Source organism: Malurus melanocephalus, unplaced genomic scaffold (assembly GCF_030028575.1).
Source record: "Malurus melanocephalus ecotype Western Australia unplaced genomic scaffold, MMel_1.1 scaffold_101, whole genome shotgun sequence".
NCBI classification, from domain to species: domain Eukaryota; kingdom Metazoa; phylum Chordata; class Aves; order Passeriformes; family Maluridae; genus Malurus; species Malurus melanocephalus.
Window position 1 is genome coordinate 326,516 of NW_026623333.1, and position 25,776 is coordinate 352,291.

Here is a 25,776-nt window from a genome sequence, read left to right on the forward strand (position 1 = left end):
TGTGGTGACAGGTTTGTCATGAGAACTCAGAAAACCAGAATTTGGAATATTGATATGTCAGTTGATCTGGTATAGGGATACTCTGAATTTTGGGGAAAACAGTAAATCTTATACTCAGGATGACTATCATATAACCAAGAATTAGCTGTGAGAAAGAAGAAGAGCATATAGTTTCACTTTTCTGGTGTTCAAGTTGTTAATTTGCCCTTATAGGAAGGCACAGAACCATTTGTCTTTTTGGTTACATGCCCCAACTCTGTAAGGAGAGCTTTTTCTATTGAGAAGAGCAACTGATAATGTGATACATATGAAGTCACACTTCTGAGCAGCTGAAATGTAGATGTTTCAAATGCCCAGCTGATTTACAGTAGTCCGCTCTCCATGTGCTTTTGCTAAAACATTCTTTAATTATGATCCTGTCGCTCTCTGTTACTGTTTCTTTCTTTGGTTTCAAAAAATGGAAGGATGGCTGCAAAATCCAATATGGACTAGTGGAGGGAAAGAGGCCCTGGTCTGGTTAACCTTGATGGGTTCCAGAGTTACAATCATGTATAGGCAACATAACAGCAAGACAGAGGATTTAAGGTTAAAGATCCTATTAACCCTTAGAAATTGTATCTTATTGTATCCCTAACCCAGGGAAATTTGAGAGGGTTTCCTCCTGAGGAATTTTCTTTTGACCGCTTCCCTTTAAAGTTTCCAGTCTCTTAAGACCTAAATTGATTAGCTGAATTTAAGACAGTCATTAATACTCTTAATTGAAATATACCTGGGAGAGAATTTGGTTATATTTGGTTYCATGTTTAAATCTCTGTAGTTTCGTCTGAGTATAAGCTGCTTTAGACAGGAAGTTTTCTCTATTATTTAGAAGTTAAATGTCATAGATTGCTTTTGGTAAAACAATATCAAAGTTCATTGTGGTTTTAACAAGTAGCTTTTGTTTACCAGTGATCTTGTTGGTCTTAATACATCTGTCAGCTTGTCTTCATTAGGAACAGATATACTGTACATGTTAAATTCAAGGTTACTTCGGTAACACAGGGTCCTTTTTGGCAGCGTTTTTGGAAGAGGCTTTTAATGTGCTCCTGATAGTTTATGATAATGAAGCACTTAAATGAATATTTCAAACATCTAGTCTGCTTTTTGTTCAAATGGTTAGATTTAGACCCATTGCAAGGTCTTACTTGTGAAAATATCAAATGTGGTATCTTGGATGGTCCAAAGGCTTAGGATTGAAAGAGGGGATTTGCCCTCCATCTGTTATGGTTAGTGATATTCACTTGCCAGTCATTACAAGTCACTGAAAAGTACTCTATTGTACRCTATATTCATGCATTAATGCCTTATTTTGAGGTAATTTACAGAGTGGAATGAATCATCTTCAGTGGATCTATAGTTTTGAGGTGCAGTAGTGCTTGTCAGGAGTCACTAAGAATTCAGGGGAGAGACAAGGCTGCCCTCATACCCAGCATTTGCACACTCATGTTTTCAAATCTCAGTAAAGTTATAAAAATAACATAAAGCTGTTCCACTGAAGARGAAAAACTTGCCTCATTTCTTACAGCTGGTAAAAATGCCATACCTCCTTTGGACAATATGAKTTTCTTTCTTACTGTTATATATTAGCTGACAAAAACCCTGAAGGTTTTTCTCAGAATGAAAAAAAAGGTGACAGCTATCCAAGTTAAGGTGCAGGTTCAGATCAATTAGCAAATGCAATGGTCAGTGCTTGCTTCTTGAGCTTTGGGTAGATTGCTTTGCATTTTTTTCCTAAAAATGCAGCAGGTTTGCACCTTTCAAGGAAGCCTTGTTTTCTGTTAGTAGTTGGCAAAGTTGTGCTRCTTTCCTCTCATTGTCTTACTGGGCCCTAATCTTTAAAAATACTCAAATGTGGCAAAACTGCAATCTGCCAAGAATGCCATAATGTATTGTAGTCTAGATTACATAGTACAGTGCAAGAGATTCCCCCATTCTCAATTTTCCCATTCCATTTTTGGTGAACATTAAAAAAAATGATGGGAACTTTACCCTTCAGTCAATATTTGGGATATCTGTCTTGGCTATGAAACATAATTTCAGTGTTCTTGGTTTTTAATTAGCTATGATAATTCTTGTGACATTGGTATTGGGGACTGATGCCAGATCATAGATATCTCAGTAGAGGTTGCTTTTGTTTATTTTCAAAGGAYATTTCCCTTTGATTCATATGGTACCTATTTCCTGTGACAGTATTTTTGGATTTATACTCTTGTCATCTTGTCCTTCCCCCTTATTTTGTGTTTATTCTCTTTCTCAACCTGCCTTTTTAAAGGGTGCTGTGATCTTGTTTAGTATCTATACATGTGATTCATTGTTGTGTGTAATTAAAATTGAGGTCTTTCTATTACAATTATAGCATTATTGGGCTATTGGAAATTATATTGATCTGTTAATTTTTATTTAATTGTTARAATTGTGAAATRAACTGTAGTTTCATTACATGTAATKAAAGGATATGGGCATTTCCTGTCTTTCAGTCATTTTAGTAGAAATRCTTCAATTTAGAGCATTCAAGCCAAGTGACAGTATACTACATACAGTTATACAGTTTTTATATCTGTATTTTTATATGCTTATCTTGTATAATATTCATGACAGAATTTGAGTATATTTTCAGGTGAGATATATTTCACTGGAATTAGAATTAAGGGGTGATTTTTTTATAAGAAAAGTTCAGTTTCCCCAGCTGAGTTTACCTGTTTTACAGATAAAAGCATAGTATCAACAATCCTAGCTACTTTATGGTGAACAACCAGTTGCTAATGCTGTTTGTGCCAGCTTAAAGCACCAATTATTTTATGCTTTGGGTACACAGAATCAAACTGATCGTTTTTAAAGGGCACTTTATCCTGTCTTTTTGTAACATCCTCAGATGTTTGCTTTGAGATCAAATGGAATATATTTTTTGTGTTTTCTGGCCTTTTAATACTCCTTTAATTTGCATTAAAAAGTCACATAAGTGACAACTTGTGTTTGCTGTAACTGAGCTAGTAAAACCTAACACATTGTGTCTGGGAAAGAAGGTAAGGTGATTATACCTTCATAAATTTCCAGAAAAGTGATCATAAACTCTGTTCTCAAAGTAAAATGAATGAAAAATAATCTGCTAAAATATTATCCAGTGGAACTAAGTATTTAAAGCTAAATGCAAATGTTAAATTSAGAACTGTTACTCTGACTTACATTTTTATGCTGAAGTGAATTGTGGAAGGACTCAAAAMCTTGACTGATACTGACTTTTGAATGGCTTATATTTGCTGGACTAATGACGAAACTTTAATTTGAAAGGAAAGCTTTTCTTGAGAAGTCTTCTTTGAAATGGTGTCTTTCTTTCTGCCATGTCTTTCAAAATCATAGTCATAACTCCCTGTAAATCTCTTGGGTTTTAAATAGTCATTTCCTATCGAATTATTATTTGTCATGCTGTCTGTATTTTGTGATTTTTTTTTGAATCTGTGATTTCTTTTTCTGGCTTGTCCTCGTTTATCTGCTCAGTGTGTGCTGAATCTGCTTCTGTCCATCAGTGATCCCCTCTAGAAACTGCATGTGACTGGTTATTACCTTGTTGGTTGTTAGTGGAGCATTTGTCCCTGGGGCGTATAGGAAACTTATTTCCTTATTTATGTAGTGTGGAGATAAGGATTTAAATACAATAAAATTGTTTATACAGAGGATGTGGTGAAACCAGTGGTACTGGGATGGGAGGGAGGTTTGTAGCTGTAGAGATTTTGGGGAGGTGGTCCTGAAGCACATATTTGGGCCTAATTATGTTTAATGGTTTCTTTAAATGTGTTAACTGGTGAAATTTGTAGCAGAGCATCTGACTGAAGAGTGGTTGAGTCTGAGTGTCACCAAAGGGTGGTTGATGGTAAACAGTTTGCAATGCAAAGGAATTAATACAGTGTGGAAGAGGAGGGGGATGGCATGAGACTTTACTGTCATGAGATCGTACATCTTCATGAAACAGCTTGTGAATCTGGAAGGAATCAGATACAAACTGTGTGCAATGTGGAAAAGAGGGGTGTACAATGGCAAAATTGTATGTACACTGGGAACTTACTAAGGTATTTGGGCTCACCACTTGTGACACAGAAGGTCACTTTTCAGTTGTTTCTTCTCAGGTAAGAGAAACCTGCTGGCATTTCAAGCAGAGATGAAATTCCTCAATTTCATCAATTGAGATAAAATTCCTCAATTTAATTTTTCCCTAAATTACAGAACTAATCAAGTCAGCTTTCTTGTGTTTTGTGGGGCTTACTGGCAGCTTTCCTAATTTTTTGCTACACTTGCCTCTTAATATTGTGAGTGGGACTTCAATAGTTGGCTGTCATCTTTATAAATACAATAATTAGCATGCAGTGCAGTTGAAAATTCAGAGGAGTAGTCAATCTGTTTATGTAGCACTTTGAGAAGAACTATATCTAGAATTACTCAAATAATTTATGTAAACAGAACCAGGTTTGTCTGCAGTATATTCCTCTTATATGCTGCTATTTTTAATCTATTCAAAGCCTACATTAGGACTATACCACTCAAGTTTTAGGAATAAGCTCCATGTAGATGAATTATGGTTTGTTCAGCTGTACTGAAACTGTTTTGGAGTACAAAACAGGGCAAGCAGATAGCAATCCYTCTCCAGAAAACTCCCCAAGCTTTCTGTGTCTGTGATTCTTGAAGTTAGGGAACCCAGACAATGGATACCCTGTGCCTTTGTCCTCAAGTACCTCTTTTCCTTTTCTCACTCTTTTTTCCAAGTCATTTCTTGCAGCCTTATAAATTATTGTGTCTGCAGTGTCCTTCTATTTAACAAGGAGTTGCTTTTTGGTTTGGAACTGATGATCAATTTTCTTTTCTACTTCCTCATATAACAAGCAGCAAGTGAGCACTGCTTTTTTGGGAATTTCTCCCCTTGGGTTTTGTACACATTGGTCACAGTCCTGCCCTGTACTGATGTCTCATTTTCTCTTTCTTGGAAGGGTTAACTCTGGAAGCTCAAACAGTGTAGCCCTGTTAGAGCACACACGTGTGAACTGGATTTGAAGTGGTTTTGCCTATACTGCTGTATATTCTTTGCCTGTAATCCAGCAGTACAGCCCTCAACTTCCTGTGTTTGTCCAGTACCTCTGCAATGGAATTGTGATTTTAAGTCACTTAATCTTCTGCAGTTCTGTGATGGAGAATAAATAAATTTCTGACTTCAGCTAGAGAAGTTTTGTATTTTCACCCATGCTGATTATGGCATGGTCAGCTGAATTTAAAACTTCCCTTGCTAGCAGTTTGCATCTATACATTTTATAGAGAACTTAATSTTAATGCCAGGCCATTAGGTATCATCAGGCATTTTTGTGAACTCGGAATATAATAGCATATTTTCAAATGCACCCAAGGTACCTGTTATCATAAGAATTTTCTCATATATAGTCTGGTTAAATATTAATGCAAAGACTTTTGCCATGGCACATCGTTGCTTGTAATTTCTTTAATTTGGTATTATGTGGGGTTGTTTTTGTAATTTGAATGCAGAAATCTGAACACCATGCTGGCTAAGTAAATTGTTGTATATGCTGATGATGAACTCTTTAGCTCAAGGATTTTGTCAAAGATTTTGTTCTTGAACTACCAGATCATATCTCAGTTTAGATGTGCCACTGTATCAGTTAATGCAGTAAACATAATTCATCAGTGCAGAAGAAATGCGATTTCACAAAAGTTTTTATATCTCTCACAGAGATGTTAATGAATTTACTGTATCAGGATAATTCTGACAGCTGAGTCAGAGCTGAATGCAAAGAGACCATAATTTAAATACACAGTATAATCCCTTTGACTTAAGGATGTGTTTTTTGTATACTGACTCAGAATTACCTTCTAAGTTTCTATTCTTCAAGTGAATCCATTTGATCTAGCAGCTCCCAAAGAAGAAAACCTTTTTTTTTGCCCCCAGCACAGTAGCCACTTCTATTAGCCAGAGTCCTCCTTTGTGGATAATACTTGACTTGCTTTATTTTCCACAGCTTGTGAACACATCTTAAATACTGAGGGAGTATGTGTACACTTTTCTCTTCAAGGATTTTTCAAGCTGAGATGCATGTGTGTGCATTCAGCTTTCTTAAACTGCACCTTGAGATTTTAATAAATTTTCTGAATTAGTAGTTTTTAATAAGGACAGTGACCTTTCATGTTCTTGTCACTTGACTCACAGATTCACCGCTTCTTAAAATTATGTTGCACAAATGAAAGYGAATCAAATAGTAGGTTAAACCTAGTAATTCCTCTGCCCTTGTAATAGCTCCCAGACCTTCAATTTATTTCAAAATAAATTTATTTCAAAAAAGAGGTCTGTCCCTCTTCAGAAATATTGTTCCTATGCTGTTGAGCATGAAAGAGAGGCAATTTGACTACTTTTGCACTTCTTTCTTTCTCTCACTGTTGGAGAACAGAATAATAAAGTTCTATTGTTGGTGATGTTTTGTGATTTCATTTTGGACCAAAAGTGCACAGTTTGGCATTTGGAGACATCCCTGCAGAAGCTTTTGAATTTGGATTTAATTTTAAGCCAAGCAATAAAAGTTTAGGAGTTACCCCAGGTATCTGATTAAGATTCAGCGTTCTTTAGTAAATTGTATCTGAAGATAAAAACTAATTTACAGCCTGTATTAAAGAAAAARAATATTAATCACAGCTACTGTCTACTGCATTTATTATAAAACTTCATTAACAGGATGCATTCTGTGCATGAATGGTAGTCATTTACAAAATACAACTTTAGAAACTCAATTTATGTTCTTTAATTTTAGATCTGAATAAAAAAAAAAACAACCCATCTGTTTTAAATCACAATTATACATGATTTATTTCTGATTATAGTAAAAATGTGTTGAATATTAAAAGACTGGAAAATGAAGAATCATATTGTTTCTTTATTCTTAATTATTTGTGAGCTAGCTTTCTCAGCCAGTGATAATTTCATTGTCTACCGAGAGGTTTGTTTTTGTCCTTTTGTTGTTTTCTTTTTCCTTTTGTTTGTTTTTCAGGGACATTGGCAAATGCTTTGTTGTGCTGGAGAAAAAAATGTTCAGCTTTTAATATTTTATCAATTCCATTATGCTGAAGGTGCCAGCAGTAACTGGTCACCAGTTGTGGTGGTTTTGCTGGGTTCAATTTTTAATGGTGGGGGAAATCCACAAAAATGGCTCATCTGAGAACATTCTGGAAGTCTTCTTCATCATGTCCAGCAAAAAGAGCCCTGCCCCTTGTGTTTTAGGGCCAATTTCTGATGGCTCTGAGGGTAATGGACAGGCTGCTGGCCAAGCCTAGGCCAGTTGGAGATGCTGGTTACATCTCTGTGATGAAAAATGGTCTCATATTTAAGAATTCAAAACAAGTTAGGTTGCAGCAGCTGCCATTAACCTGTAGCCTTAGTCCCTCCCCTGCACAGGGGAAGAGGGAGGGAGAGGGTGAGATGTGAGAAAACATGGAGACATCAGGGTCAGGGAGATGAGGAGGAGGAGGAAAAGGTGCTTTGCAAGCTGTGGTGCTGACCATGGAGGAAAACAAACTGTTCCTGAGGTGATCCTGTCCAGTTGGAGAGCCAAGATATAAGTGGCCTGGCCTTGGAGGGCTAATCGTAGCCATGGGGTGGTGGCCCACGCCTGGAATGAGTGAATGCCTGGAGGGAGCTGTGCTAAGACTCAAGAGTAAATTTTTTGCTCCCAGTTTGATTTTGGAGCCAGCCAGCCTTGGAGGACTTTTCCTCCCTGTGGACAAGGTAAAGGAAAAAAAATCCTATGCTACCAGCAGTGATAATAGTGTCTGTTCCTGGAAAACGAACCTCCACAGCCTGGAGCAAGATAAGAACCAACCTTTGCTGTAGGTGATAGTGATGGAGGGCAAAGATCATGATGAACTGACCAAAAACACTTCCATCCTCTGCTTCCCCTGCATGTGGGAAGGCAGGAGGGGTGGGGGGCAACACAGGAGAGAAACAGGTCTATTAAACAGTCCATTTTTTTTTCCCTCCTCCTCATAAATTTCCCCTCTGCCTTTTGTTCCTTTCCCCTTAGTTTCTTAGTTGTTTTAGTAATAAATCCATTTTGCAACTTAAGTTCCAGCCTGTTTTGACTATAATGGAGTGTGAAATCTTTCTCTCAATCCGTTACCTTATCTAAAAGCCATAAATCTTTGGGTTAATTGGGGTTTTGTTCTCCTCTCTGTCTCTCCTGGGGGTTGGGGGGAAATGTCATGGGTGCCTTGGCGTTCAACCAGGGTTCAAACCACGACACCATTCCTCAGGGTCTTGTCATCATCCTTGTCATATGGGAACATTATAAATTATGTATAATTATAATTACAGTAGACGCTACTATATGATGGGTATTTTTGATTGAAATTACTTTTTCACTTGAACCATTAATTAAGCTATATTTTTTAGTTTTATGATGTGACTCTTTTATAATATCAAGTAATATCTGAGTGCATTTTGAATGTCAGAGCTGCACTTGAATCACAGCTTCTTTCTTTCTTTCTGAATGTTGGAGAACTTTTTAATTCACCCATGACCGGAATAAGATTTCCCAGTTTTGTTTTGCAGAATCTTATATGTTGTGTCATCATCTCATCTTGTCCAGTTGTGTCCATACTTGGAATTTTTTAGACAGTTTCAATATTGACAATGTTTTATTCTGTACAGGGAAATGAGATTTTACATCTGCTTTCTTCCTTTAGACTTGCAAGTTGCTGTAGTTGGGAAAATACATATAGCAATCTATCTGTTGTTTTTTCTTACAAACAGTGTGGTGTCTTTTTGACTCTGGAGAAGGCATTTTGATGACTTGAAAAGATGTAGTCAGGCAGCTGTCAGAAAACTTACTTTCCATTTTTACTAGCACCACAAGAGAAGTGTGCTCCTTGTAATACACAGAAGCAATACTTGCTGACATTGCCTCTGCTTCATGGATTGTCAGGGCTTAGCTCTTTTACATAGAAAAACACATTTGTCTTGAAAGATGATGTGTATGTGTGCACATTCACAATCTCTGTTGTTGCTGTCTTCCACGCCTGAAAGCCAATAGGGTTTTGTTTCAACTTGAAAATGAAACTTTTTAAATACTAAAACTCATTTMAAAGCTATAATTAAGTTTTTATTTATTGCATAGACGTGTACTACATCACACATTCCTTTATGCAGGGTTGAAGTCTTTTACTTGCAGCCTTGCTGAATGATGCTTCAGCCTGTGGATGGCTGTACAGTAGGACCCAAAGGAATTCTGAAGAATTGAAATTATGTGCTCTGAATATTTCTTACATTTATTTACTACTGKCAGTGCTTCTCTTACATTGTATTGTATTTTAACTGCTTAGGTTTACTGAATTGTCAGGTGCCTGGGGTTTTTGTTGTGCGAGGTTCAGCTCATTTAAATGACTGCTGAGGAGTTTTCAGTTTTCTRTTCTTTAGCTATACTGAATTCTGAGGARTTTTAAATTTTCYTTACCCTTWYRRAAGGGTGGCACACAGGCTTGCTTTYAGACAACATTGYTTTGTTACACTCTTGACTGATATTCCTTATCTGATATAATTCAGCTGTTTGCCTGGCGTACTTTAAATAACACCTTCACAGAATTCCTCAACAGCAAGCTTGGAATGCTTAAGAGAAGTAAAGAAGTCATGTTTAAAATGTAAAATAAAAAAAWWWWWAAAAAWTTCACTTTCTCTGGTGTGATACTACAGAGAAGTTGCAATAAATGTGGTTTGGAAAGAGWTAGAAGAGGGGTATTTTTTGCACATGCTAATAAATAGACTTGTGTCCTTTACAGGAACAAACCTTGGCTCTGAGGAAAGAAGGGATAGGTGTTGTGTTAGATTCTGAACTGCCTCATCTCATTGGCATTGATGATGATCTTCTCAGTACTGGTATCATCTTGTACCACTTGAAGGTAAATACACATCTGTGTTTATCAGCCTTTATATGCCTTGGGATTCTTTCAGTAGAAAAATTGGAGTATTGATTTGCTATCTAAATACACTGCTAGTTATGTCACTATGGTGAGAAAAGCTCTTTATGCTTCTCTGCTGTACTAAGAGAAGCTCTTAGGAGGTTAAATTGATTAAATTGAAATATCTGTTTAGGTTTATCCTTAGGATTAAGTGGTTAACCAGAGATAGGTGTTTCATATTTTTAGCTGTGTATATTGTTTTGTCATTCATGTTATTACAAARCTTGGTGTTAAAATCTAAACCTAGATTATCTCAAAACTATCAAGGTGGTTCTGCACAGACAGTTGAAACTTGGGTTTGCTGAAATATTGTAAAATTAAGACTGTGAAAGCATTCTGAAAATGCTACCTGCTCCCTTTTTTCCATGTATATTTAAATGTATACTTCATTCAGGTTACCCTGAGAAAGTGGAAGGATAAATTATATTCTTGAGGGGGACATAGGCAGATTCCAACTAGAAATAATGTGTGTTTCTCTCTTAATTAGGAGGGCCAAACATATGTTGGCAGAGAGGATGCTATGACAGAACAGGATATTGGTATGGAATTTGGCATTTTTATATTCTTTCTTCTTCCAGTATCCTAAAATGTGAACTAAGCTTCGTATGTTTTTTTCCTTTTTTAAGTTTGTTGTTCTGTTTTGCGTATTTTAATTTTTAAAAAATCTGAAAGCTTCCTTCAAAGACCATGACTTCTAGCATAGCTTGTATTCTTTGAGTATATTCATAWACTTGTTACTAATTTATTTCTTGCKTCTCTTGAAATAGCATCCTGTAAGGATACTGTCCTTTTTCATACACTACCTGTCACAGTRACTGCAAAATCATTCTCTTAACCTTTGTAAAATGGCAGCATTGTTATACCATTATATCTAAGACAGTCTTGGGACTTTATATTTGAGTTAAAAAAAATTCTGAAATTTGGTAAAAATCTACTGATTTTCCTATTGRTTTCTTACCAAAGCAACTGACTACCAGATCTGACTGTCCTGTCGTATAAGTTTCACTTAAGTTCCTGGAAGACAGTTTCATTAAGTAAATTGCATCCTTTAATTCTTAGGTGAGAGACTSAGAGTCTTCTTAGTTTGATATATTTTTATGGGCCAAAAATTGCATGGATTGAAATTACTGTAATAAATTCCTCGAAACTACCAAACTTGTGTTGCATTGGTTTATTAAACAATATGCATAATCATACATTTTTTAAGAAAAAATGGGAAGTGGCATAACTGATTGATAAAACCCGTGAATGTCATAGGATATAAGAACTTTATTTCAGCCATCCTGCTTGTCCACAGTGGCATATTATATCCTGTCTCAGATTTAAGCATTGTTGCTTTAATGTTTACAAGTTTTCATTATTTCGTGATGAAACTGGTCAGAGAATCTCACTACAAATATATTAATTGCACTTTCCTGTTTTTTATTGGAAAAAAAGAAACATTTGCCAATCAGGCATCACGGCAGAGGAATAAAGAGCATGACACCAAAATATGCAAAATCAACCTAGCACACTTCTTCCCACTAGAATAAAACAGTAAATATTTAAGGCATGCAGAATGTGATAGAGGAAAAAGAAAACATTGTCCAGAATAAAGAGAAAATATACTCTCTGATATGTAGTGCAGTGTGTTCTTAATAAATTATTATTAGCATGTTAATCTTATTTGTTGTGAGGAGACTCATTATGTTATCTTATTTCTTTGTGTTTAGTTCTTCATGGCCTTGATTTGGAAAGTGAGCACTGCATCTTTGAAAATCTCARTGGTACTGTGAACCTCATCCCGCTGAATGGAGCGCAGTGTTCCGTGAATGGTATTCAGATTACAGAGCCCACACACCTCAACCAAGGTATTACCTAGCTTAATGCCATTTTTCATGCAGCCTCTTTGCTTCTTCCTGGCAGCAGCACTGAAAATATCTGTTTATATAAAGGGGTTATTGTTTCATTAGTTTTAATTTCRTGTCTTCTCAACTATAGTCCAAAACCACCAGGAAAGCCACAGTGTTTTTGTTGTCAAAGTATTGCCATGTGGTGAAAAGCGAATTCTTTATTCACAACTTCATTATCTTGGTTATGATTTGATTCTTGCCCTTKGATTTTGTTMATTTTTACACAAAGTGAACTTTATKCCAGATTGCTTACATTGCTGTAATGTTAACAAAAAGAATATAGATCTCTACAGGACTAAAATAATGCCAGAGACACCCCAGCCCTGTTCCCCGAGTTTCAGGTTGGTCCTGCTTAATACTSTTGCCAAATATTCTTGTTCAGCAGGAGGTTGACATGGAATGTCTGTTTGCTGCAAATATAGGAAATAACAAAAAAGGATAGGCTAACCCTTAGGGAGGAAGTTTAGAGAATTACAGTTTTAATATACAAGCTTTATAATGTGGAAATTAAAATGCAGCTGGGACAACTGGGAACAATGGTATATTGTGTTGACCTGGAAAGGACTGAATGAGAGGTGAGCTGGTGAGTGTTGCAGCAGAGCTTCAGGATRTTTTATCTTCCAGGAGCACCCAGAGTATCTTCCTATTTGGCAAGGAGCTGAAAAAGACCTGTTTAGGAGTGAGCCTGTGACACAACTCAGCTGCTGAAAAACAATCTCACTTCTCTGAAAGGAAGGTKTTGGAGTAAGCTTAGCCTAGCAAAGGAAGAATCCAGTGTTAAACAAGGGGAGTCTTGCATCCTTTCTGAATGTTAACAAATGCTTCTACAGAAAATAAGGAGTTTTAATGTAGAGAGGGGACATTGCCTTTTCTTTTTAAGGTGCCTATTTCCTCATGCAAAATGAGAGGCATATGTGCTTGTTTCTGTTACAGATAGGGAAAAAAAAGGCCAACCCCCTTGGTTTTAGGTTTGAGTAAAATTCATGCATAAATTGTTAACAACAGAAACATTGACGTGAATAGCAAATAACACTATAAAAAATAAAAATTGAGTTGTGATGAATCATCTTTACTTTATCCTTTTGCATTTTAAAGGCAGAAAATGTTCAGTGTGCCTCTGAAGAAAGTAGGAGTTTGGATGCTATTTCCCTCTTTCAGATCCRTGTTACAACTTGATTTTTGTACTGCTAAAAGTGGAAACATGATTTTTTTTCTTCACAGATTACTTTAGACAGAAATTTGCAACTCAAAGGGGAAAGGGTTGTCTAGGGTTACTATATTGAAAAAACAGCTGCATAAGGTGACCTTTTGTGTGTGCAAACAAACTGAGTCTGAGAGGAAGGTGGCAACTGTGACATTAGGAGTGCAAAACTGATGAAATCACTAGTTTAAAAACTCGTGTGTGATCCATATATCCCAGCTCTGTTAGCATTTAGTATCACAGCATGAAGTGCCAGTGTCCTTAAATATGCTGATTAACTGGTGATATATTTAAATCTTTCCATTTGTCATAAATTCCATTCATCATTTGAAAATGCGTTAAAATTTTAGACCATYGTGGAGTTTGAAAAAAAAAAAGAGGCATAGTAATTATTTGCCATTTCCTTCTATGGATTTCTTCTATCATTTTCAAATTCTGGCTAATGTAATGTTTTTATAAATGTAACTGAATTAATTTTTTTTTTTTACTTATAAGAATGTATGGTAGGATTTCTAAAGTTAACTGAGTTAATATTCACAACTAAAGTTTGTCCTTTGCCTTAAATATACCCTCATCTTAGAATAGCTTTTCAGGATTTTGGGCCAAACTGTCAATCCTTCCATACTTAAAAGAGAAACTAGGAGTTGTTCAAATGACCCATCATTTAGGACTGACTTCCTGTTAAGTCTCTCTCTCCTGTCTTCCTTYAAATTTATGAGGTTAGGGACACATATCTATAACTAATAATTCTGAAAATTTAATTAATTTATTKAAGTTACTTCCACCTAGGGAAGTGGTCACAAATGTTTACAATTAATTCTTTTTATCTTCATTTGAAAGTAACTGAAGCAATTTCATACAGATTTATGAAGATTTTTGAGATTAGACTGAGGTAAACTGCAGATGCGATCCAAAATTGAGATGTTGTGTAGACAGCAAGAAGTGACTGTAGTGCTTTTTGCTATTTATTTGCTAAGACTGGATAACCTAATTTGAGTCAATATTCGTAATTAAGCTGATTTTAAGAGAAGCATTCTTTGCTAATGACAGCATTTCATTATCAGCTGGTAATAATTTGTAGTGATCAGTTTAAGTACAGTTTTTTCATATTGTGAGTGTAATGGAGTCCTTTTTCTTTTTAAAAATGCTTCGTACCGACTGACAGATAAATGCTTGGTTCTGAAGTGGTGAACTTGGAAGACTTCCATGTTATGACAGTAGTGAGACATCACTGACAATATACTTCTTAGTAGGGAAGTATTAATCTTGGTACCATTGTCTTTAAAATATAAAAATTGCTCAGAATCTCATTATTTGTGACCTATACCTTAACTGATTAAATACAACAATAGATGTGCATTGAGCAATATGAATTATTCAAGGTTCTTCCCTCAGAAAATAGCTGTTGGGTATTAAAGTCTAATAATCCTGTTTTGAATGACAATAAACTTCAGTGTCCTAATGGAGAAGAAGAATGTGAAGTGCAAATAATAGAGATCTGAAGCTTTTAGTGCAGTTGCATTCAAACCTGACCAGTGATCAGTAGTGGATGGACAAGTTTGTTCTTGGTCACATTTATGGATGTTCCAGCTGAATCTTCCTACTGGTGACTTCCAAAATAGCACTGTTAGAGAGTGTATAGATCAAATTGGGGCAGCTKCTTCCTCTCCCTATGTTTATTCTTTAACTGGACTCCATGAAMATGATTGACATTTGTGTCAATCATATTCATGCAGTGTGTGAACATGTGTGGGTTTCCATTTTTATTTAAGTAGGAAGAGGAAGGAATAYACTGTATGCATCAGTTAAGGTAGCTGGGACTATGCATGGTTATACACTTGTCAAAATGCATTTTCATTTTGTCCCTTCTTAATGGAAGGCTTTGCTTACATGTTATGTGTCAGAAAAATTAAATGATACTTTCAGCTGCAGAATGTTKTCAGYGAGTGGTGTGTGYTTTTCTCATCAGGTGCTGTTATATTACTTGGAAGAACCAACATGTTTCGGTTTAACCACCCCAAAGAAGCTGCTAAACTAAGGGAGAAAAGAAAGGTGAGATTAAATYAGTATYTGGTWAATTTAAACCTKTTAACAATTTTATTTCTTATGTAGRCATGCCTTGATTGTTGTATAAAACCTTTTCTCATTTGCTTCATGTACTTTAGTTAATATTTCCTCAAAGTGTTTGTGAACACATCATTGCTTGTCTAATATATTTGTTTTATGGTCTGTTGTTAGAGTGGACTGCTATCTTCCTTCAGCTTATCTATGACTGATCTTTCTAAATCTTGTGAGAACCTGTCAGCAGTTATGCTTTATAATCCAGGGTAAGTATATCCTAAAATACAGTTTTTATAATTCCAACCATTCTTCATTTTATATGTTTGAAATGTTCCAGAGGCATTATGAGTAAAGCAGTTCAGCAGAATAATGACATGGCAAATTTTATGTTTGTACATTCTTCAGAATTGCAAGTGAACCGTTTTTCTGGAAAAAATGCATCTTGAACTAAAAATTAAGATTTCTTGAGTTTATATAATGCTAATACAAACATTAAAATGCTGAGAAATGAATGTCTTGTGTTCTCTCTCAATACCTCTGAGTAAGTGGTCAAGTTAAGATATGGAAAAAAGTTATATTATGCAGTTACAATGACATAGAATACTTATGGTACAGAAGCCATTTTAAGTGATTTTCCACTGTTCCTAAACTGACTTACAGAGGATTGATGGTGTTTTGTTCTAATTTTTTTTCCATAGCTAGGGCYTGTGTTTTGAGTGTGAGATGAGGCACTTTAACCACCTATGTGCTTTCGAAAAAAAGAGTGTAAATTGAATTGTAGCCTTGGATAGTTCAGCTTTATTCCCAAGTTCTGCCATGGGGCTGCTCTTTATCCATTAGAATTTGGGAAGATTGGACAGGTAATAATAACTTCTAGTTAAATGATGTCTGAAATACAGGGAGTGTGTGTAATAACACGGCTTTAAATGTGACTGTTACTCTTTTGCTTCTGAGCTGCTTACAGAGATCTCAAGATTGTGAACTGGTTGCTAATGAATTACATCTTATTTTCAGATAGACATAATAAAGAAGATCAAAAAAAGTGTAGTATAATTTTCTGTTTCTTCAGCTTTTCAAATAGTTCAGTCTGAAGACTTACAATGACAGTTGCTAGTATGATGTTTTCTGTGAGATGGGGAAAGTTCCTGGCTGTTGTTTGTTACCTGTGGTTGTTGGTGAGCTATCCTGGGCTTTTCCCTGACTGATGATGTTATTCTGCTCTAATATTGTTATGAATAACTGCATTAGATTAGATAGTACTGACTTTAACTCTRCTATCAGCATAGGATAGGGCGAATTGTTTCAGCATTGTCTCACTATCCTCTCAGATTTACAGCAAAATATAATGGCATGGACAAGGCCCAGTTGAAGGTGTGCTTAAAAATTATTTTCCAGCCCAAGAAGTCACACTGTCTTCAGATAATGCCAAATCCATGCCTTGCATAAGGGATTTTTCCTGTAAACCTTATTTAAAAAAGAGAGAGAGACTGGAGAGTTACATGATTGTCTCTGATAGAGTAGATTGCAAGTTCTTCTGCCTTTTTTTTTTCCCCTTATCAGTTTGCATTTTGCCTTTTTTTTTCCTGAAAATCAAACAGTATGGRTAATACTACTAGACTGTGAGTGTATGCAGGAATTTTTCAAAACTCTGCTGTTTTTCCCATCTGACACTTCTTGTGACTTTTCCTTTCTTGGGTGTGATTGTGAGTGTACTCTTGCTCTTGAAATTGAGAATAAGATTAGGTGAAGGACTTATATTCCTGACCTCTTCATGCATGTCTTTCAATAAATTATAAACTACAAGCAGAGGGTTAAACATTGATAGTCTCCTGCTGGTATGCATTCAGTTAATATTTGTGAACTGTCTTGGAGCTATAGATTTTTTTTCCTGCTTGGTTTGTAAACACAAGAAAGGATTATCCTTAAGGCTCGTAGTGCATAATGAATGTAGGTAATTTGTGAGCAATAAAACATATCTGAAATTGTTCTGTGGTCTCTGTAGTGTGCACATGTTTGTCTAAGTCAGGAAGCCTGTGAATCCTAGAATCATTTGGGTTGGAAGGGACCTTTAAAAGTCACCTAGTTTCAGCCACATCTTAGAATACATATGGTTTATCCAGTGTGGAAGTGGGTTAAAAAAACAAACACCTGCATGTCTCCTTCCCCCCTGAATAAAAATCCAAAAAGCAACCTACCAAAAAACCCCAACCCTGCAAAAGCCTCCAAAACTCAAATGTTACTATTCTGCTTTTATACTGCTGCAAAGGCAGGCTCTGAAGGCTGCTCTGCAGTTTAACTGAGCCCTACAAATCAGTAGATGAAATTATCTTCTGTAATTGATACATCTTTATGGACAACARTTTGGTAACAGCAGCTTTTCAGCTTAGGATGAACTACCCTGACAATTTTAAATTTATGTTGATGCTAACGCTGGTTTTTTCATAACTTCTCTTTGTAACAACACTGCAATTTTTCTGATGGTGTGGTGAGGTTGTTACAAAGAGGTAATGGTGCAGAAATTGTTATTTTAAGGGTAATGGGGTTGGGATAAATGCAAGTTAAATAAAAGAATATGTTTTGAATAAAGCAGACTTCACACTCACTACTTCTAGCTAAGAATGCTGCCAGGCAGGTGCTGGGCTACAGAGGTTGTTCTTAAAAGTGGTGCTTATGTTCAGCCTAGATGAGACATTCAATAAATCCTATCTCTGAGTATCAAAGGCAGGGTAATTGTACCCATGAAGTGAAGTGGAGCACCTTGCATCCTGGAAAAGTGCAGAATGGAAAAGAATACCCTACAATAAATCTAGTTTGTTGGGGATTTTTCATTTGTTTGTTTTATTAGGAGCACTGGTGTGACCCTTTCCTACAATAGATTGGAGTATCATGATACTCCCCACCACTAGTGCAGGCTGAGACTCAGTAGCTGGCCCTTTAGRTTTTRTTCTGTGCARTTTTYGTGGCTGACTAGCATTCTGCCTATTGTTAATTTAGCCTTTTCAAGACTGCTTCTTATTCCAGTTTCAGTATTGATAACATAAAGTGGTAGCTAAATTTACCATTTTTGTAGGTTGCAATAAAGATTCTGGTAAGATCTAGCATCTTTAGCAATCAATGGCAGAAGAGCCTGTGGGGTATCACCCTCAGTTGTTGTGAAAGCAGCATGATGGATCTTATTTACTGTATCTGTATCTTTTTCATGTGAAAACCAGTGTTTTCATRAATAGTGTTTTCAGATGGGTGGTATTTTCTCATGTGTGCTTGTTTGGCTGTTGATTTCCCATATGTGGGAAACCATCTCGTTACATAAACTTTTGGTTTAATGTGCAAAACTCTTTGTTCTATTTCTTCCCAGCCTTTGTCTTTAATCTGGTGTCATGCAACGCTGCTTCACATAATAAGCTTTGGATAAAATAGAATTTTGCATGTAGATTTATGCAGAAGATTTCATTTATGGACCTTTTCTTAGCTACATGGTACTGTAACTAAAACTACTGATGAGAAACCTTGGTCTTGCCATGTGTTTAGTATGGGGGATTTGGCTTGTTTATGTTTTTATTTTAATAATTTCATGAAYTGGGCTACTGAACAGCACTGTAACRTCTCAGTAGTCCTGCCAGTACTCAGTCTTTCCTTACAGATGTAGTATCAGATTGCATTTTTGTGCTCTGTAAATTAAAATGCTATAATACTGTGCCCGTAGAACTGACTTCCTTTCTCTGCAGCTTATCAACACTGCTCTTATCACKAGATATGACACATTTTCCAGGAAAATCATGTCTATTTAATTCAACACTGATCAGATTAGGTTCCTTTGTGGTAGGACAACAAAAGAAGAAGGAGTAGATTCTAGTCTTTAATATCTGTTTCTTTTTAATTTCAAGCTAATATGCATTTTTTCTATTCACAGCAGTGGTTACATTAATAAAGGGAATAGAGATTATGTGAAAAAGTCTTTTATTAGGATAGATTAAACCAGAAAACATCAGTCTTGCATCTGTGTTTATAAAACTGACAGTGATTTGTTACAGCCAGTGGTTTTAGTTTTTTCCATTGGTGGTGCTGAGATTTTTGTACTAGTTTTTAAAGAAACAAGGTTGCTGCAGTCAGGCCTATCTTGCCACCCTAGATTCTCTCCTGTCCTGTAATAACTTTGAGCCCAAAATGAGTTTAAAGCAAATATTCCAGGGTCTCAAAAGTGGTGAAATCCTAAATATAGTAAGAAAATAGACAGCCACTCTGTGGATTTTGCATTCACTTTGTGGATTTCTGCAGTATCCCTGCTGCAGCATTGTGATCAAACTAAAAACTCTAAGTTACCATTATTTCTTTGTGTGTGTAAAGTGCCCATCTTAGTTTAGTGCAAATGTTAAAGGGCTCTTGGTTAGGCAGTTACATGAAAACTCTGAATCCCTGGAGATGAGTATAAAAATCTACATTGGGTAATCTCTTAGGGATTGTAGAAGATTTTTTTAATTAATTTGTGAGAAATAGGGAAAAATTAAATGTGGAATTCGTTAAAGTAGTTATTCTCCATTATTGCAACCATTAGAGAGAGACTTCTTGAACATATAGGAATCAAAAAGTTTGTAACAATACATTTATAAATATTAGATTATTGGTGTACTATCTACATATTTCCAAGGATGACTTCTTTTTGTTGTATGCATTTCTATGACTTTAAAAAGAAATATTAAAAAATGTCTTTTTTCTAAAACCCCATTTATATAATTGTGGTCATGATGTCTTAAACTGCAGTTTATCAAAAGCTTGAAGTTAACTTGTGGTGCAGTCTTGCATTTTTTTTTTCGGTATTTATGGACTGTTTCACTAACCTGAATATCCTTAAACTGTAACAAGCCTGAAATAACTGAATATTTGTGTATTTGGTTGATTAACTTAATCTGTATGTAGGTTCTCTCTGCCCTTTTAATACTTGTTATTAAAAAGTTACTGAAATAAAAGATTAATCTTTCAAATGAAATTAAAATAAGAAAAATACTTGTGCCTAGTTGTAATAAAAACTGATATTAAAAATGACATAAAATGCTCTCCCATACTTACTCAAAGCCATGTCAAACTAAATATATTAGAATCTCAAAATATTTTAAATAAACGGGTTTGAATTATTTTCTGTGCTTGAATGTTGCACTTTGGGATTTTTCAATCCYACTGTTTACATCCTAGGAATGTTTGGGATTTTTTCTTTTTCTTGGAAGTAAATGGCAATACTATTAGCACATACAACTGTAGTTTTACAACCATTTTCCTTCTCAGAAGTGGCAAAGTTAATAARCCATAGGATGAGRAGAATAATTTTAACTGTCATTGGCRTTTAATGTGTTTAGAAAGRATAATTATTTGAATTTTACTTCTGAACTTCTGTAATGTGATAAAGGTGCTATGAATCTAACCAATTTAACCTCTAAAAAAACAAAGTGCTGTTGATTTTAAAGTATTCTGTACTGCTAATATGTTTTTTTTTCTATCAATTCCTTTCTCAATTGATTGCTCTTTTCCCTGCCTCCAATGGCAGTCTTTTCCCTGTTAAAGGACCGATCTGTCTAAGGTAGAGAAATTAAATTTCTGTATATTGATTGCTGTGTCTGCATGCAGTTAACTTGCAGAGGCTATGCTAATCATCTATATGTCTTGCTTAACTTCCCTTTTAAAATACTTTTTCCCTGGAAATCAGTTTATTTTTCTTTTTATACTCTTGTCAGCATGATACCTAATTTGTAACCTTAATGAATTATTTTCTGTTTTTGTAGAAAGTACAAAACTTCATTTGTATAACTGTTATCATCTAAACAGAAAAAAAATTGCATCATGATATTCAGGAAATAACCTTTTTATTGTATTTTTTATTTTTAAATCAGGCTAGAATTTGAGAGACAACAACGAGAGGAGCTTGAAAAACTAGAAAGTAAAAGGTAACATTGTTCTCTGATATTTATGTGTGTATATGTATCTATACATTCAAGTTATAGACTCATTTAAAACACGACTTTGGAATCACAAATTCAGCAAGCAGATGATCCTGAATAGCTGAATTGTAGCTAATTGATGTTTAGCAAAGAAACTCTKGAATACAAAGGTGTGAGAAGGATAGATTGTACAGATATATTATCCTTACTCTTAATTTTCATGGTGTTATTTTAAAAGGTGACAAATTACATTCTTTATTCATGTCTCTTTTTTATGGTTTATTTGTCTTTTGATTGAATCATGATAGGAGAAACTCACATGTTACATTCTGCWTCTCTTACAACAAACTGTGTTATGGAATGGGCATACTAATCATGCTTTGCAGAACATTGTGTGGAACTTGGTTTGAAATATGAAGGAAAGCATTTTTGTCAGCTGGCAAACTGAACTGATGGTTTTGGCTCATCATGCCTGCTAAGATTGTAAAAATGATAGTTGTGCCTCGTTGCAGATCTCAGCACTGATTAGATGCACAAGCTAAAAATCTTCTGGCATCTTATGTGCTCCATTCTGATAGAACTCTTTATATAGTTGAACTAAGTGAAGTAGACTTGGAAAAATCCAGAAGCTCTGAAGCACTGAAAGATACTCTTCAGCAGCTAATGCAACATAGGATCACTGATATTTATCTTTTTTATTATGTTGGTGGACTTTGAAATCAGATTGTGCAGCAGTTGATTTGCTTGTGCTTTAATTCATCTGACTTACTGCAAAATAATCAGTTGACTTGCTGGTTGTCTCTACTTGTATTATGRGGATAATGGTGACCTTCAAGTAAGAGAGATTACGCAGGACATAATAATTTGTCTCAAATATTAYGTTATTACAAAATTATACAATAGAAGTATAGATAGAACATTTCCATGCACAGAATGCAGAGTAAATACGTATTTTTTATACATACATTCATTCTCATACACAAAAACTTGCAAAAAAGAACTTGATTAGCAATTTGTCTCACCAAATTTAAGCCAACAGATGAATTAAATCAATATTTTCACTTTTGGTAACTCCAACTGAATTATTGATAAACTGTATTATAAGTGCTATGTAACATCTTCCTGTAACTTCATGTATCCACAGCTTTTTATTTCAACACAGACTATATGAATCWCTTTTTGTCTTGTCTCATGCATTGAGTCGCTTCCAAGCAATGCAGGATTTTAACATGTAGCAAAGCAAAATTATTGAAAAAAGAAATTGTTACATATACTCAAAAACCTTTGTCCAAATCTTTTTAACTTCGTGTCAATGTTTTACTGCAGGAAACAAATAGAAGAAATGGAAGAAAAACAAAAGTCTGACAAAGCAGAACTTGTAAGAATGCAGCAAGAAGTAGAGTCGCAGCGCAAAGAGACAGAAATAGTTCAGCTGCAAATACGGAAACAGGAGGAGAGTCTGAAACAGAGAAGTGTTCAYATTGAGAGCAGGTTAAAGGATTTGCTGGCTGAAAAAGAAAAATTTGAAGAAGAGAGATTACGGGAACAACAGGAGATAGAGCTTCAAAAGAAAAAGCATCAGGAAGAAATTTTTGCCCGGGTCAAAGAGGAGTTGCAGCGACTACAAGAACTTAATCATAATGAAAAAGCAGAGAAAATGCAGATTTTTCGTGAACTAGAAAAACTMAAAAAGGAAAAAGATGAGCAATATCTTAAGCTGGAATCAGAAAAAAAGAGACTTGAAGAACAGGAAAGAGAACAGGTGATGCTGGTGGCTCACCTAGAAGAACAGCTTCGAGAGAAGCAGGTCATGATAGAGCTCCTGAAGAGAGGGGATTTGCAAAGGGTAGAAGAAGAGAGAAGAGATCTTGAAGATATCAGAGAATGTCTTTTAAAAGTCAAGGAAGCCCGATCTGAAGGTGATGAAAACCATGAAGAGTTAGAAAAAGCACAGCATGATTTTGTTGAGTTTAAAAGGAAACAGCTGGAACAATTGACTATTTTGGAAAAAGACTTAGTTCAACAAATGGATCACCTAGAAAAGGAAATAGCAGATGAAAAAAGAGCTCTGAAGCACTTAAAATTTGCACGTGAAGAACATTTAAATCTCAAGAGAGATGAAGAAAACTTTATGGATGCCATACTCAAAGCAGAAGAAGTTGACAAGATAAAGCCAGCAGAATGCAAGCTCCAATCTAAAGTACGACAGCTTGAGTACCTAAAGAGTAATCATTTGCCAGCTCTGCTGGAGGAAAAACAAAGAGCTTCTGAAGTCCTTGATAGGGGTTTGTTAGGGTTAGATAATACTCTCTATCAAATAGAGAAAGAAATAGAAGAAAAAGAAGAGCAGCTTGCCCAGTATAGGGCTAGCACAAATCTGCTGCAGCAGCTTCAAGAAACATTTGAATTCACAGCCAATGTAGCTCGGCAGGAGGAAAAGGTTCGGAAAAAGGAAAAGGAAATCCTTGAATCAAGGGAAAAGCAGCAGAGGGAGGCGCTGGAACAAGCTGTTGCTAAGTTAGAACGGAGACATTCTGCTTTGCAGCGTCGTTCCACTATAGACTTTGAAATTGAAGAGCAGAAACAGAAGCTGGCCACCTTGAACAACAGCTGCAATGAACAGGCAGGACTGCAGGCAAGTCTGGAAGCTGAGCAGAAAGCCCTTGAACAAGACCGAGAACGGTGAGTGCTGTGGTAGCTTCCATTTATCAGAACCTATCCACAAAGGGGGRATCATTTTATACCTTGGATGTTGAGAGCACAGCTTGTTCTGTGTCCTGGTACTTGAGTTTATTCTGGAGTTTTGTGTGTTTGGATACTTATCCCATCCTCAGCAGGGTATTATTTGCATTAGCCATCATAGTACTTAAATTGTTTTACCTATGTAGAAAGCTCAGACATCCGTATGTTCTGCCCTTAYAGCAAATGTACCATCCAACAATTTTTTTCTCTTGCATTATTTCTGTGTAACATTATTTTTTCTTTATTAGTAACAAGTTTAATGTTTGTTCAAGATTTGGAGACTGTTACAGTAAACCTGCCAACTATCTCTCTCARCTTGYRAYGTACTGAACASTTSTGGTATTAAAAGTAAATGGGGGTARTGTTTAATTTTTTAATAGCCCYGGTTTCAGGACTGAATAAAATAGCCATATATCCATGTAAAATATGAMGGTGATTTTTAAGCTTACTGGAAAATATACAAAGGCTTTAGTAGTGCCTGATGTGGTGACAATCCGACAATCCCTTTTAGGCACAGAAGCAATGTCACTTGTTATACTCAAGATAACTTGTAGCATAACGTTTAGCCTAAGTATGGGCTGCTCAGAGAAAAGTTTGATAGGGAGGGATCTTTCTCTGTGGGAGAAGAGGAAGAAATCTTCTGGGTTTTTTTTTTACCTGAGCAAAAATTCACTAAAATTAATGCATTCAATCCCTGCAGTATGAAGAAATGGCAGAATTGCCATTTTAAATGTGTTACCAGCTTTGCTAATACTGGAACTTTAAAACCTGTTAATGTCAGTGAAACAATGAAGTGTTTTTTTTCTTGAGGTAGCATTTATCATTTATTTTTAAAAATATTTCACTAATCTATCTGAATATTTTTTCATAAGCCCTTCAAACAGATGTGGAAAAAACACCTAAAAGAAGAAACCTGCCTGTAGCCCAGTTGAAGAACTCTTCTGTATTCTGTTCCTTTTAAACCATTATCAGATGGTTTATATACACTGTGTAGAGGTCACTTTTTCAATATTTATAGCTRCATTGTTAGGCTCTTAGTTAAGCATTTTCAATACTGATTTATCATTTCATAGTGCATATTGCCATTATTTTCTGTAATTGTCCTGACCATAAAATCTCATTTTCTACACTAAGCATCTTGCTTGACTAAAGTGAGCTATAAACAAGTGGAGGTTCCACAAAAATRGACAGCTTAGTTAGCCCTCAAGATGGCTGGGTTGTGTGATAAGTGAAAAAATATGTTCTCAGCAACAAGACTGAGGTTTGGAAAAGATACCAAGAAAGTAAAAAATACCTCTTTTCTTCTCTTTTTTTTTCCTTTGTTTTTTCCTTGTTTATTTTAAAGTCTTCTTGCTAAGTAAAACTTTGAAGTCTTGTAGTGAATAGCCCACGGGCCTGAGTAATTAAATTCAGCATGTTTTTGTGAACATTGAGGCAGGAGAAAGTTCTAAAGATACATGATAGTATGTTAAACATTTCAGGTGATTTGTTGCTCTTGTGTTTGAGTTTGTATTTCACAGTATATGATGCCATAGGAATTATATCTGTTTCTTATTGTTTATCTGGATCTCTTTTAGTGATGATGTGCTCTGGTTCAGATCAGGGTTAACTCTGAAAATGTTTAAATGCAATGTTCATTTGGAGTGCTGTACAAGTTCATCATAACTAGATAAAATGTTTTTATTTGTTTGACAAAACAAAGTAGCTGCGGAATTTGCCCTCAAGATGGCTTAAAGTTTGTTATTGCAGGTTTTTTTTTGCACAAATCATTATGGGATACAATATAATTATGAATCACCGCAAGACAACAGGGATGATCCCCAAAATAATAATTTGAAGTTGACTTAAACTGGGATATGCACACACATTTTGGCTTTATTGGCAGAGATTTGGGACAATAGAATGAGCATAAAGCAACTTT

General features: G+C 35.5%; 1 protein-coding gene across 2 annotated transcripts in view; it reads left to right on the top strand.

Annotated features, from left to right (window-relative positions):
- KIF16B (kinesin family member 16B) overlaps positions 1-25,776 on the top strand; it is a 117,047-nt gene that overhangs the window by 43,465 nt on the left and 47,806 nt on the right. For both annotated transcript variants that reach the window (XM_057369008.1, XM_057369009.1), the window contains exons 13-19: positions 9,853-9,972; positions 10,520-10,571; positions 11,745-11,882; positions 15,095-15,177; positions 15,364-15,452; positions 21,066-21,119; positions 22,440-23,795. In XM_057369008.1, the coding sequence (XP_057224991.1) occupies positions 9,853-9,972; positions 10,520-10,571; positions 11,745-11,882; positions 15,095-15,177; positions 15,364-15,452; positions 21,066-21,119; positions 22,440-23,795 (1,892 nt within the window). The remainder of the gene's footprint in view (positions 1-9,852; positions 9,973-10,519; positions 10,572-11,744; positions 11,883-15,094; positions 15,178-15,363; positions 15,453-21,065; positions 21,120-22,439; positions 23,796-25,776) is intronic.